The 15862-nt window shown below is 36.7% G+C and overlaps 1 protein-coding gene across 3 annotated transcripts in view; it reads left to right on the forward strand.

Annotated features, from left to right (window-relative positions):
* Positions 1–8483: 8483 nt before the first annotated feature.
* Positions 8484–15862, forward strand: part of Tulp4 (TUB like protein 4) — a 199148-nt gene continuing 191769 nt past the window's right edge. For all 3 annotated transcript variants that reach the window (XM_003468440.5, XM_063232955.1, XM_013151089.3), the window contains exon 1: positions 8484–10513. In XM_003468440.5, coding sequence (XP_003468488.1) covers positions 10262–10513 — 252 coding nt within the window. In that variant the 5' untranslated portion in view covers positions 8484–10261. The remainder of the gene's footprint in view (positions 10514–15862) is intronic.

The raw sequence follows: 15862 nt of genomic DNA on the forward strand, positions 1-15862 counted from the left end.
TTTTCTTTTTTTTGACACTGTATGTCTCTTGTGAGAGCATACAGCTAGTTTTCTTTATAACTGGATTCCCTCAACTGCACAGTAAAGGTCATTAAATGTTAATAGGATATGTGTTCAAATATACATTGAGTGTTTAAACTTGAAAAATTACTGCAGTAAAAGGCACGTTGCCATTAGTCCCAGTCAGAATACTTCCCCTCATCTCACACACGTTTATACCATCTTTCTTGCCACTTTCTGAGGCCTTTCTGCAGCTCATTTTTCATGGATGTCTGTAGTTGCATTGTTGTTGTTGGCTAGCTCAGTGTGCTGAACTGATTCAAAAATGTTTACCTTGTGTAGTCATTTGGTGAATAGTGTGGATCAGGACACTCCACAGTGTGTGGGTCTTTTGTTTGTTTGTTTGTTTTGTCTTTTTTTTGAGACAGGGCCTCACGATACAGTTCAGGCTGGCCTTGAGCTTACTTTGTAGACCAGGCTGGTCTCAAACAATGATTCTCTTGCTTCAGCCTGTGTAATGGTTTTATGAGCCTGCTTTTTCATTAGGTGCCATGTGGCACGAGTATTCGTTATATTTTTGATCACACCTTATGAAGATACTCACCAGAGAGGCCTCCCAGAACTGCTTTGGAAAGTGGCGAGAATGATGGAATAAGTGTGTTTGAAGCAGGGGAGGGTATTTGGAGGGGAATTAATGGTAACCTCTCTTACTGTAATACATAATTTTTGTTTAAACACTAACCAGATATTTGTATTACCTCTTAAATATCATGAATAGTGATGTATTTGAATTTATTTCTGTCATCTTTTTTTTTTGACTTTTTTTTCTCTAGGAAGTGGCTCTGAGTTCATCACCACCTTCTGTTTTTCCCTTTACAGTGACATGGAAGCTGTGCACTTTGCTTCTAGTCTTAACATTGCTCTTTAAATTTTACCATACTTATCTAAGATAATCAAGTACTGTGAAGTTAATGAATATTAGAACCACCTTTCTGAAATTACGCTATAAGGTCCTTAGAATACGTTAGCTTTAATCATCCTTCTTATGATTAAATCATCTATTTTTTAAATTTTAAAATTTTCCTTCCGAATAGACACAGTCTAGCAGTGATGGCAGACGTTTTAGAGCTTTCAATGATAGAAATAGCCCCTACAACATGTGTGCTATAGTTTCATCACTACTGTCATAGAGGTTAAGCACACTGGGTCAAACTAGCAACCTGTTTGAATCCTAAGCTTTGCCACCTACTGGGTGAGTAATGTTGGCCAAAGTACTTAGTCACTGTGTGTCTCAGTTTTCCTCCTGTATAAACTGTAGGTAATAAAGAGTCCAGGGCTTTTCAGTAAGTCATAGGAACCTACCCAGTATTTACAACTGTGTCTAGCAGTTAGCAAGTGCTGTATGGAAGGATTTGCTGTTGATTCACTGTTTTGAACATTTCCCATTTTACCTACGTTTTTAGCCATTTTTTAGTTTCTTTATGTATCTTAGACTTTCCTTCTGGGTCATTTTCCTTCTACATGAAGAATATTCTTTAGTTGTATTATGAGATCAAATGGCTTGAAAATTAGTTTTTAAAAAATCATTATTTCACTCATTCTCAAAAGACCATCTTTTTCCTGAGTATGTTATTTTATGTTATATATTCACTCTCTTTATGTTACGTATTCACTCTATTTTATGTTACATATTCACTCTCTTTTGGCTGCTAGTGGTGCTATTGAGATGTCTGCTGTCAGCCTAATTGTCACTCTTTTGTAAGACACTTTTTTTCATTGCTTGCTTCTAAAGTCTTCTCTTTGTATGCTATAGTGTAGCTTTATTAAAATATGCCTCGCTGTAGATTTCTGTTTTACTTATCCTACTGGGTATATATTTGGCTTCTTGTATCTGAATTTTTCATCAGTTTTGGCAAATTGCTGTCTCATTTCTTTGTGTAGTATATGACACTGGGCATTATCATTTTCTACAGTTTTTGTCACTTCGATAAATGAAATTCTTTCTCTCTCCTCTTTTTGAAGCAGGGTTTTACTATACAGTTCACTTAATTTCACTTTGTAGCCCAGACTGGTTTTGAACTTGCAACGATTCTCCTGCTTCAGTCTCCTGAGTGCTGGGATGAAATACTCTCTTAAGATTAAATACCTGACTTTTGAACTCCATATGTGGTACCATAGTATTCTAGCATCTAAGTTTCAGGTATAGTTAACTCTAAGAAGTATCTAGCTCTACTCCCTTTAAAACTAGTAATACTCAACCGGTTTGTTTTGCAAGCTCTGTTTCCTCTTCTGTACAAATGTTCATGTTCTTAGACTGGTTTTTGAAATAAGGCATGGAAAGTAAATAGGAAGTAACTTCTTCCGAAAATGCATCTTATTGTAGTTCTCTGAACATGGTAGTAGACTCATGGTCTTCTCAGATTCTTTTAACTCTCAGTCAGCCTTAGGCTTTCAGGAGATGCTGGCTTTGAATGACTGTGGTTTCCTTTGAAGGGTGTGTATTGGGAACTGAACCCAGGCCTTTGCACTGAGCCCTTTCTTTTATTTTTTATTTTGACACAGGATCTTGCTAAGTCACTAAGTTTTGCAGACTGTACTCAGAATTGTGATCTGTGAACTTCAGTTTCCAGGATACTGAGATTACAAGTATATGCCATCACCCTAGTTTGTAGGGCTACTTTTAATATGGGGTTCAAATTGAGAACGTCATTCAATTTAGTGTGTATTTATTGTTTCCTTAAAACCCCATTGAGGCAGTGTGCCATGTTCATTATCAAATTGAAAACTTAATTTAAGTGTACATGGTTACTAGTTGGAATTTCAGATAGTATTCAAATTGTAGTAAAATATATTTTCTGTTTAGGAGTAAATAGTTTGATACATATGTGTAGTTTAAATATGAAAAGAGCTTTTCACAAGTAGAGAAGACCTTTATAACGTGTATATGCTCACATGCTCAAGGCTTCCATGTACTGCATTTAAAGGATTTGATGGTGATCTAAACAAAGACAGAACTCTCAATCAACTTCATATCTAAAATTTATAGTGCAAACCAATGGGAAAATGATTTGATACGACATAATTATGTCTTTGGACATAATCATCTATACATATGTTTATTTCACAAACATGTTTAGAAACTTAAGTAAAAAATTAGAGCATATATATATATATATATATATATATATATTCAAATCATCATTATGCGTCATTGCTGTGGCATTACAGTTTTTCACCTATATAGGCATTTCCATGTTTGTGAATAGCCAATAATAAGAGATTGCTGAGTGTATCCCTTCCTTCAGAGACATTTGAAGGTGAATTTGAACTAGCTTTTAGGCAGCTAATGAAACTGAATATGGATCAGTTAGAACTGCCTTGGACTTTGTGGGTATCACATAACCGAAACAAAGAGTAATGAATGTAGCTCAAGTTAGAAAGCAGATTGTCAGAGTTCAGAGAGGCAGAGAACACACACAGCATACAGATCTTTTGTGTATAGATGTTCAGTTAAATTTTTTGGTTGATTAAGTTGTGTGTCTATAATACCTGCAAGATTTTATTCCCTCAAAAGTATACCATTCCATCTCTAAATTGTGCTTTCCTAAATTCTGGACGCATAAGTTTTCCATTAGGTCTGGATAGAATGGAAAGTTGGGGAAGAAGCATCTAATAAATTTGTTCTGGCCTCTAGTCCTTCAGATACTAATTCAGTCAGGCACATTTGTTGTTTGGTTTGAGATCACAGTCTCTTAAAAGCAGGAATGGGTTTTTCAGTGATCATAGAATTGTTCTGAAAGTCAGCTATAATTACCAGAAGCAGGTTTGGGTCAGAGTACAGAAATTAAGCATTGCTTATGTTGCTCTGAGGTCTGTATTACAATGTTCATGGCAAAAAGACATCATGACAACAGAGGATTTACTTTCAGTTTGTTACTGACAGGCTTATGACGGTTTCTTTCAAAAAATTACTTGATTTTTAAAAAGTTAGGTGAAATATATATAACATTAAATTTACTATTTTTAGCATTTTAAATGTACAGTTCAGTGGCATTAAAGCACATTCTCATTTTGCAACTATTTGCCTCCAGCGTTCTTTTCATCTCACAAAACTGACACACTATACCTATAACTTTCCATTTTTCCCTCAGCCCCTGATAGCCACCCTTCTAGTGAGAATTATGCTCTATGAATCTGACTTTTGTAGGTCCTTACTATAAATGGAATCATAAAGTATTTCTGTTTTGTTACTGGCATCTTTCACTTACATAGTATCTGCAAGGCTTATTCATATTGTTGCATATATCAGAATTTCCTTTCTTTTTAGAGGTAAATGCTACTCTGTTGCACAGTGTGCATAATACTATATTTTGTTCATCCATATTGGATTGTTTTCTGCGTTTTCGATCTCATGAATCATGCTGCTATAGGTAGTGGCAAATGGATACCTGTTCAAGATCCTACTTGTTTTTTTTTAATCTTTTTAGTCCCCTGATTAATGTTTACTTAAAATCTTATTATCCCTCAAAAACTAATCAGTTATTGTCTTCATTTTCTCATCATTGTGAAAATGTAAGGCAGAAAGGAAGAGTGTTTGACATCACCCATTTTCATTAATGGCAGTACAAAAATTGGCTCCAGCTTTTCAGAAATTAGGATGTTGGGTTGTGCTTCTTTGCTGTTAGATTTTTTATTTCATTATTTACTTTGAGTCAGAGTAAAGTAGCATGTCTTTTTTTGTTATAATTAATATGTGCCATATTTGTCTAACACACAGGGCACTGAGGCAGTATGGCAGTACACACCTGTAATCTTAGCAGTTAGGAGGCTGAGGCAAGAGTACTACTGAATTTGAGGCCAGCCTCATAGTGCCAGCTACATAGTGAGTTCAAAGCCAACCTGTACTACATAGTGAGACCCTGTCACAAAAAGCAGACAACTAGGATGGTGGTACACACCTGTAATCCCAGCGCTCGACAGGCTGAGGCAGGAGGATCACCTCGAAGTCGAGGGCTACGTAGTGAGTTCAAGGCCATTCTGAACCACATAGCAAAATTCTGTATCAGAAAACAACAGCAAAATAACAATATCAACAATAAGCCAAAAAAAAAAAAAAAAGGTTTGGTTAAAACTCTTAAGAATATATTAAAAAATGAAACATTTTAAGATTCTCCTCCACCATACACACTGGAGATTAGACCCAGAGCCTTGTGTATGCTAAGTGTTCTACTGCTGAACTATATTCCCCTAACCACCCACTGCTTAAAAAAAAAAGAGAGACAGAATCTCACTAAATTGTATAAACTTGTCTTGAATTTATAATCTTCTTGTTTCAGCCTTTCAAGTAGCTGAAATTACATGTGTGTGCCACCCACCATACCTCACTTGAGTTTTTATTATGGCAATTTATCCTACATACTTCAATTATAATCATTTAAGATTTACATATATGTAGAATGGTTTTCAGACTTTTTGGTACCAGGGCCTGTTATTTTTGTTTAATTCATAAAAAATTACTGAAAACCCAAAAGAGTTGTTATTTATGTGGTTATCTGTTGACACATATGTATGAAAAATTAAAGCAGAAATTTAAAAGTGAACTAATTAATTTTTAAAAACCCATTAAATATTATAAGGAACATTTTAATGAAAAATAACTTTCTAAAATAAATTTATTAAGAAGGATATATACTATTTTATATTTGGCAGTTATTTCTAATGTCTAACTTACTGAAAGATTAGCAGTAGGCTGTCATATTTCAGCATTTAATCTGTTGCAATACATTGTTTTGGTTGAAGTGTGGTTTTCAGACTTTTTGGTACCAGGGCCTGTTATTTGAAAATCTAATCTTGCACAAATCATTAAAAAATTTTAATAATTTTTCAGAAAACCTAATGTTTTTCTTTGATATTATACTAAAATGCAACTAGTTGTAGTTTCTTAAAGATCAGTTGCAATATAGATTTTGAAATATAATAGTGAATTTTTCATACTTTGTAACATTAAAATCCATTTGTCTTTCTTGTGCCTTGAATGGATCTTTTATTCAGATAAGTTTCTTTTATGATTGGACATTTGGAAAATACCAATGATGCAAGTCTTTCAGATACTGACATGTCTTAGTCTATTTTGTATTGTATTGTGACAAAATACCAGAGACTGGGTATCTTATAAAGTAAAAAGTTTATTTAGTGCATAGTTTTGGAAATTGAGACTCTTAAGGTTAGTTGGCTCTATCTGTTGCCCTTTGTAAGTGCCTCTGGCTGTGTCAAACATGGCAGGTGGCAGAAGCACTTGTGAGAGGTCCCATGGCAATAGAGGAAGTAAGAGAAATCAAAAAGGGGCCGGGCTTACTGTTTTACTACAGACTGGTTTGTTGTGTTGGTGGCACTAATCCATTCCTGTGAGACCTAACACTCTGCACAAGACCAACATTGATCCATTTACGAGGCTGGTTATGACACAGTTACCCTAAGAGTTCCCACTTGATCAAAGGTTCAATCACTTCTTGGTACTGCCACACTGGGGATCAAACCTCCAGTACATAAACCTTTGGAATATAAAACATACCCAAACTATAGCAGCACAGAATAAAATACAAAACAAAAATATACATTTTTTGGTTTTTACCCAATTATATGAGTAATGTCTTTAAGTTTTGGTAAGCTGTTACATTTTTAGTGACAGATACTGATTTTTCCAAAATTCTAACTTTAATTTGAAAGGTCAGCTTTTATCATTGGTAATAAACAATGTCAGTTGTTTTCCTTATAGTAATGGGTTCATCTTATTCATGTGCAAGATAATGTCTCCCAAGTACCCAAACCAGAATAACCATAATTTATAATTTTTTCTCAATAAATATGGTATACCATGAAAAAATCCAACTAGTTGAAATTGCAATTTAAACTGCAGCACAAGTGCTTGTCCTTAGGGTTACAATGTACTTCAGTAATCATTAGAAGTACTAAATACATATTTAGTATTTTGGAAAGTAGGCTATTAAAAAACTATGAACTCAAGAATCAATAGTCAGCAAATTTTTCATCAAATTAATGGTTTTTACTGCTGTCATATATATAGTGTGTGTGTCTGTATTGTCAGGTACTTGGAAGGCTGTCAGCAGGAGGATCATAATTTTGACTCTAGATAGAGTATCTTAACAATACCCTGTCTGAGAAAAAAAAGTGATACTTTTTAATCACTGAATTAAAGATACTCAAAAGTGAGACTGACTTTTGAAAACATTGGTGGGCTGCTAATAGAGTAGTCTTCCTCCCTTGGTTAATACTGGGACTTGCAGTTTGATCACTGTTACTTTTGTACCATTGTTACAAATGTCAACACAGAGAGGACAGCAAAATCTGTGCCAATATGAGTATGATACTAAGTAGTTATTATGAGAAGATCTTACTGAAACTTAATCCCATAAACCAGTGGTACTCTGGTAGCAGAATTAGGATTTCTTATGAATTTGTTTGAAATATAGACACCTCAGCTCTACCCTATCCCTTCAGGGTCTATAGAAATTTCACTGCTGCGTATAAGAAAGTTTACTCTTTGAGAGTCCTCTAAAGTGAGAGTGGAAAGTTAGAGATAAACTTGCAGCCTTTGCAGAGGATGTAATGTGAGCCTGTAGCTCAAGCAGTAGGAAGGAAGATAAGGGTGGGTTTGCTAAAGATAAATGATCTAGGACTTTATTGCTCACAGGAAATTTGAAAGCTAAATAAACATTTGTGCTTTGCTGGGTGACCTGCCAACAGTCAAGGACAGAGGGCTTTTAAAGGCCCTTGCTGCTTTGTATCCTTAGGACTATCTTTAACTGATATGGAAAAAATCAGTTTAGAACCTGCCTAACCTCTTAAATCTCTTTTTTAGAGAATGCGGGCTTAAACAGTGACAATGGACTTTTAGATGAATAAAGTCACACATTTGGGGCCCAGAGTCCTAAAACAGTGTAGTACAGAAGAGTGGAGATAATGATTTTATTCAGATATGCCTAGCCATAGACAAATTTATTACTTTGGTACATGCTAGTCAAACTTCTGATACTGATATGTTTTCCTGAAGCTCATGGGGGCTCTATCCTCTGACTACTTTAATTTTACCTCTCAGTGCAGTCACTGACTCCATTTGATAGAGTGTCAGTGTAAAGATGGTTCTCCAGGGCCGGGTATATAGCTCACTGTCACAGTGCCTGCCTGGCAAGCATGAGGTCATAAGTTCGATTCCTGGTACAAAAAAAAAAGATGGGTCTCCAATGTTAGTTATAACAATTCTATTAGAAGTTATTTCATTCTTTGTATTTTAAAGTTCTTTTATTTTATCTTTTTTTGTTTTGTTTTATTTTACAGATTTGTAATACTCCAAGGCCTTCAAGCCACGATCAACCTGATGGTTCCTGAAAATAACTGGGAGAACAAATGCTTCAAGTGTCAGTTGAAGAGTGTGTCTATGTATATTTGAAACCTTCTTTCTATATATACGCATTTACATGAGAAGACAGGTTCATTCTTCTTGTTCATATTTGAGAGATTTACAACTGATGAAAATTAATTTAAGAATCAGATGGAGCAACTTGCCACTGCTGGGTTCAGGAGCCCAGGGAGAAAAGTGTACCACTAATGGCCAGTTTTCCATATGGCCTTCATGGGTAAAGAGAATTTGCAAAAAGAAGAAAAAAATTCATATAGATTAAGCCTCAAAAATACCTCTCCAATTTAAAGAAAGTGATCACAGAAGTGAGAAAGTGATCACGGAAGTGTGAATTCAAACATTGCAGGTGGGATCATGCAGTGTTTTTGCACTTTATTTTTTATTGGGTTTGGTGATTTGGACAGAGTTTAAAATTCTGGACTGAAAAGTAACTTCTACTCTGGTTTTGACTGGAGGAAAGCAAGTTCAGGTGTGATGGGACAAGTCTGAACATTAAACTGATTCCATCATTTTGCCTTTTTCAGTTAACTAAATTTGAAGATTTTATTCTTTTCCTTTTCTGCACCTATAGGATAATATCTTAAAATAGCAGTTAGAACCAGGAAAACCCAAGCAAAGCTTCCTTTTGCTTGGACGAAAGGTGTGGAAACAGGCTCTAAATGTTAACAGGAAAATACCCGTCAGCCCAGTGATTCTAGAGAAATGGTGCAGTCCTGGAGACTCTGACCATATCCTGGGTGTGTGGTTTGAGGGATTGTCAGCTGTGTTGAGTCTAAGACTTGCCTATGAGAAGATTACTTGATGGACTTAATGCTGAGATTAGTTGTTTTTAATTGAGGATGAAAAAATACACGAGCTTTAGAAATAGAAAAGAGAAGTAACTCGGAAGTGAGAAAGAGTCCAGCGAAAGAAACAAAATCCAACAGTATTACTCCTTTAGCAAGCAGAATTAGAACTACCCTAAGGCAAATACTTGGTCTACTTATATCTTTAGTCTCAGCCTCTGTGGAAGGACCTTGTTTTCTAGCCTCTATGGCACTGAGGGGTCTGCTGGTTGGCAGAGGAGTTGTCCCAGGGAACCCTGGGTTCCCCGGGGACACAGGGCCTAGCATCTTTAAGATAGGGAATTTCTGGTTTCTGAACAGCAAGGAAGAGTGTTTTTCTTCCTGTAATTGAACTGCTGTCTGCACAAACTCTGGTCTGTTTTGCACAGTTTGTGTGCCTTTCTTTCCCTTTATGCAATCTTTTTCAGCTTTTGCAGCAGAAATTTGTCTAGTTCAGAAAACATGCCAGAGGGTGGTTTCAGAAGGAAGATGATCCTGTGTGTTCTGTCTCTACATCTGAACTTTTGAATAGAAAATTCCAGCTAGAGGGATTCTTAAAGCCTTAAGTTACTTGAAATCTATGTATTTGAAACTCTTTGTCTCTGGAATTACATTACACAAAACTGGAATCTCAGGCTGAATGAAAATAATTCAGTTGAGTAAAAAAGAAGAAATGTTGATCACCACTTATTAATAATGCTCTTTCTCCAAAGGATCAGCGCATTCTTCCTCTAAGGACTTGAAAATAAAAATGGACCCCATGTTTTTTTTAGGCATTACCTTTTCTTAGCAGACTGCCATCATCTTTTATAGAGGAATTTTTTCACTATGCATTTGGTGGATCTTTATAAAATACTGACCTTCTAACTAGCTCCAGGTCAGTCTTAATTAAAAGGGGGGAAACAGACAAGGACGTCAAAATAAGCCGATGAAAGAAATTGGTTTAAAATTTTCAGCATTAAGCATTACTTTTTAAGTAAAAGAATTCATTGAAAAAAGTATGTATGCAGCAGTGGAACATGGACCTGTGCTTTGCAGCGACTCCAACATCCTCTGCCTGTCCTGGAAGGGTCGTGTTCCCAAGAGTGAGAAGGAGAAGCCTGTTTGTAGGAGGCGTTACTACGAGGAAGGCTGGTTGGCCACGGGAAACGGGCGCGGTGTAGTGGGGGTGACTTTCACTTCCAGCCACTGTCGCAGGGACAGGAGTACTCCACAGAGGATAAACTTCAACCTGCGGGGCCACAATAGTGAGGTGAGGTGTAATTTTATTTTGCTTTTTTCTTGGTAACGTTAGTTGTCTTTTCAGGTCTTCTTGGATTTGAAACTTCCTTTGCTTCAGTTTCTTAGTCTTGCTGCTGGTGAGACTCCTCTTGAATTTTGTCTCCTGTGCTCCAGCAGGAAGGATAGTAAGGTGGCTGCACAGTCCACAGTGGTCTGCCCCTGCCTAAGTGGGTCAGTTGTCCCTCACTTCCCAGTTTTCCTCTCTCTGCCTGAGAGTGGCTGCTGCCTGTCTGATCCCTAGAAACAGGGAGGCCAGGTTGCTTTCTGTTACAGCAGGGGTGAGTTTCTCATGCTCTAGGTCTCCACAGTAAAGAGTTGCCCCTACCCACATGTAAGATTATGAAAATAAAACTGTTGTTGCTTTCACCTCAAACAGTTAATATCTGCATTTCTTTGGTTAATACTTGACTTATGTTGTTGGAATGAAAAGTCAGTTAATTGGACAGCAGCCATAATTTTTCCCAGCTGTGTGATCTGCTGTATTGAGGCTACTATACCATTTGTACATACAGATTTCTTTGGACTTCTAATACCTCAACTATGGTATTATCTATGAAATTTACTGTGCATTTCAGCTAACATTTATTAAGCGAAATTTACCTGTTAGGCACTGTGTTTAAAAGAAGACCATGACTGATAATTTCTTTTAAATATTGTTGCGAATATATACTTGTAGAGTAGTTTGACAACATTCGTGTTTCATTGCTTTTTTTCAGGGTGTTTTCTTATGAGTAATCCATGCCTATTTGAAGTATGTGTCGTCCACTTAGTGTGCTATAACAAAATATTATAGATTGGGTGGCTAATTCATTTATCAACTTATTTCTCGTAGTGCTAGAGGTTGGAAGTCTGAGATCAGGATGCCAACTTGTTAGATTCTGGTAGGCGTTTTCTTCTGGGTTTTGCAATGATATTTTCTCGGGGGCCTTTCAGGAGATTACCAGTTCTATCACTTCCTAAAGGCCCCGTCTCCTAAAATCTTTGTCTTTAGACATGTATTTTGACATACAGATTTTGGGCAGATTACAGTATAAAACACATTTTTATGTATGTGTGTATATATGTATGTATGTCATTTTGAGACAAGGTCTCACTATACAGTTTGGGCTGCCTTTGAACTCACTTTGCTTAGGCTGATCTTGAACTTGCAGTGATCCTTCTAGTTCAGCCTCCCAAGTGATGGGATAACAGGCATGCACCACCATGCCTGGCTAAGACACATTTAAGTGTTACTACCTTACATCTCAGTCATGATTTATATATGCAAGTAATGATGAAAGTTTCAGCCAGGTCAAAATATAGAACAATTTTAGCATCTATTAGGAGCTTCTTTAGCATTCCTCCTTCCTAGACTTTATATTCCATGTTAGTCCGTTTTTGCTGCTTTAAAAAAATACCTTAGAATGAATAATACATAAACAACAAAACTTGTTCTGAAGTCATAGTTCTGAAGGTTGCAGCGTCCCAGATAAGCACTCCAGCAGTCTGGTAGGGATTTGCACTCTGCTTCATAGATAGTGCCTCGTTATTGGCCCAAGAGATAGTAGTATCTCCTAAGCTTTTTTTTGTTTTGCTTTTTGTTTACCCCTAAAGACAGGATCTTACTGTGTGGTCCAGCCTGACACTGAACTATGTACCCTGGGATGCTCTCAATGTCAGGGATCCTCCTTCCTCAGCCTCCAGAGTGCTGGCGTTATAAGCATGTGCCATCATGCCTCCTCAAATCTCAATCTCTCTCTCTCTCTCTCTCTCTCTCTCTCTCTCTCTCTCTATCTATCTATCTATCTCTATATATATATATATAATTTTTTTTGAGACTACTTGTTGTGTAGTTCAAAGCTGGCCGTGAGTTCACTGTGTAGCTGAGACTGGCTTTAAACTTGCAGTTACCCTCCTGTCTCAGGCTCCTGAGTGCTGGAATTACAGGCGTGTGCCACCATACATGGCTTGTTCAAGCCTCTTTTGTAAGGGCACTGATTCTACTCATCAAGGCAGAGCCCATGTGGCCTAATTGCATTCTGAAGTCCATACCTCTTAATTCCATCACAGTGGAGGTATTAATATTCACGTGAATTTTTGGCAGGACACATTCATGTCATAACACAACTCCACTGAGGTAATCTACATTCTTTATTGCATACTTTATGTTTCTGCTTTCTTTCACTCAGTATCTGTGAGAATCATCCTTGTTGTATATATTATTAGTTTGTTCTTTTTTTTGAGATGGAGTCTCACTAGATAGCCCCGGCTGACCTCAAACTCACAGCAATCCTCCTGCTTCAGCCCCTTGAGTGCTGAGGTTACAGATGTGCACCACCACACCCAGCTTAGTTTGTTCTTTTTAATTGATGTGAATTTTCTATCAAAGGAAAATAACCATGGCTTTTCCATTCTTCTCTTGGAAGACAGTTTGTGATCACTGTAGCTAATACTGCTATGAATATTTGTCTACAATGCAAATGTATGGAATTGGAGTCATAGTATTGGCATATGAAGTTTGACAGTTTTGCTGTTGTCAAATAGTTTTCTGAAGTAGTTATACTGTTTTTTACCCCATCATCAAGTTATAGAAGTTTGAGTTGGGCGTGGTGGTGTGTGCTTATAATCTCAGCATTTGGGAGGCCAAATCAGAACAAGGCCATCTGAACTGCACAGGGAGACTTTGTCTCCAAAGACAAAAAAAAAAAAAAAAGGTATAAAAGTTTTAGTTTTCAAGCTAGGAGTATTTTGATATTCTTTTTCTTAGTCTGAGTTTAATTTACTAAGAAACTTTTTCTGCATTTGAACTTTAATTTAAAAATATGAACCAGGGATTTAGCTCACTGGTGTAAGCACCTGCCTGGTATGTAAAAGGTTGTGAGTTTGATCCCTGGTACCAAAAAAACAAAAACAAATATATAAAAATAGTAAGAGTGTATAGGAACTGTCACAAAGAACCAACAACTGGGATCTCAGCCTACTGAAAAGCTTTTGCACAGCAAGAGAAACCACCAACAGACTGAAGAGACAACCTGTAATCTGGGACAAAATGTCAGCTGTTCCTCAAACAAAAGATTGCTATTAAAAACATGTAAAGAACTAAAAAAAAACAGACTTTCCAGATTTAAAGACCCAATCCAAAAATGGGCATTGGAGATGAATATACACTTCTCAGATGAAGAAATATAAAGAGCAAATAAATATGTGAAAAATGTTCAGCAGCACTGGTCATTCAAGAGATGCAAATTAAAATAACACTGAGATTCCACCTCACCCTGGAAAGAATGGCTACTCTCAAGAAATCAACCACTAACAAATGCTGGAGGGGCTGTGGAGAAGAATGACCCCTACTCCTCTTTTGGTGGGAATGCCGACTAGTGCAACCACAGTGGAAATCAGTGTGGAGATTCCTCAAAAAACTAGGACTAGAGGTCACGTTCAGCCAACTTATTCCCCCTTTGGATATCTTCCCCAAAGAATTAAAAATATCATACCACAGCAGTCTGTGTGCACCCATGTTTCTAGCAGCACAGTTTATAATAGCCATTTAGGTTGGAAATAACCTGAATACCCTCTGATGAGGAATGGGTAAAAGAGATGTATTTTTATGTGATGGAGTACTACTCAGCCATAAAGAAGGATAAACTGGAGACTTATAGGTAAAAGGATACAACTTGAGAACATACTCATTAGTGAATGTATGTATATGTATATAAAAATATTAAGGTATACTACTTTATTTCTCTGAGTTCACTGAAAAGAAAGATTTGTGCTGGTATTGTTTGGACAATTGAATACACATATCTTGTGCACTGGATGACTGATTTAGGGTTGACAGTGTGCAGCGTACCATTTGTGCCCACTGGGGGGAAAAATAATATGAGTATAAATAATTACATTTTATAGATGCTATCATATAACAGTGGGCACATACACAAATAAATACATTACTGTAATTAAGTGGTCTTTCTTTCAGAAGATACAGTTTTATGTTGGTGTGTAATAAATTACCACAAACTTGTTGGCTTAAACCAATACCTATTTCAAGTCTCACAGTACTTAGGTCTGAAATCTTGGCACAGTGTGGATTGGCTTCTCCTCAGACTTTAATAGGCTTGGAAGTATGGTGCCATTTGGTACTGGGAGCATCCCTGAGGAAACCTTAGATTTCTTTTGTGCTGTGTAACAAGGGACAGAACTGTCACACAGGGCTTTGGCTCTAGGGTTGCTGCCCAGAACTTGAAATGATTGCTTGCTTAAATTTAGAGGAGATTTGATTCGATTTGATTGATTGAGATAAGGTCTCACTTTGTAGTGCAGGCTGGCCTTAGCTCACTGTATAGCCCAGGCTGGTCTCAAACTGAAGTGGCAAGCCTGCCTCAGTGCTAGGATTACAGGCATGTGCCACCATACCCAGTTCCTTTAGAGGAGATTTGAAAATACTTGTTGATTTAAAAACATGTATACAGATTTAAGATATGTAACAGTATATACTAATTGTAGTGAGGAATCTTGACTCTTTGATTAAAGGCAGAAAAACCTCATAAAAATTTGCATCTTCCTTATAAATTATAGAAAGTGACTTTCAGTAGATTTGTGATTACCACCTATGACAGTATTATGATAGATTTATTTTCCTTAGTGTTTCTTGATTCCAAGAAGTCTTGGCTGTACCAGTTAGCTCCTGTGGACTTTTACAAATTCATTGAAGCTACTTGTTTACTTAATTAATTTTTTTCTTTCAGAGTTGTAAGAATCTATGTGATAATATACAATTGAAAGGGTTTTAAAAATTACCGAACTGTCATGCTCATAAATGAAAGTACTCCATCTCTTTAGCTACTTCTTGCTTCCCAGTCCTTATGATATCACCTCATACCTGGAAATTCAGTAACTGTTCTGACTCGTGGGATCAAAGGCATTATCTCTTGATTTTTATTTCAGTTTAGATTTGAAAACACTATATACAATATATTGAGTCCAGAAGCTATTTGTGCTTATTACCATGAAGCAAAAGAAATCCCAGGTTATACCTCATGAGCTCTGCAGTCTATCAGTGAGAGTGAAGTACATGCTTGGGTAGATCTGCCTCCATTTGCATTTCAATTAAGATCAGAAAGAAAGCAGTGGGGTTGTTCAAGGAATTAAGGATAAGCCTAACCAGAGAGTGTATGGTAAAAAAGACTTTGGAGCGGGCCTTAAGAAGTAGAATTTAGATATTATTTTTCTGAGTAAGGCAAGAAGAGTAAGTAAGCAAGCTACATTCTGGCTTCAGAGAAGCATTTCTTTTCTTTTTCTTGAGATAGGGCCCAGCCTTGGCATGTATTGTACTTTACCTTGT

The sequence above is a fragment of the Cavia porcellus genome, unplaced genomic scaffold (assembly GCF_034190915.1).
Source record: "Cavia porcellus strain 051 isolate PalLab524CR breed Dunkin Hartley unplaced genomic scaffold, mCavPor4.1 scaffold_22, whole genome shotgun sequence".
In the NCBI taxonomy this organism is placed as follows: domain Eukaryota; kingdom Metazoa; phylum Chordata; class Mammalia; order Rodentia; family Caviidae; genus Cavia; species Cavia porcellus.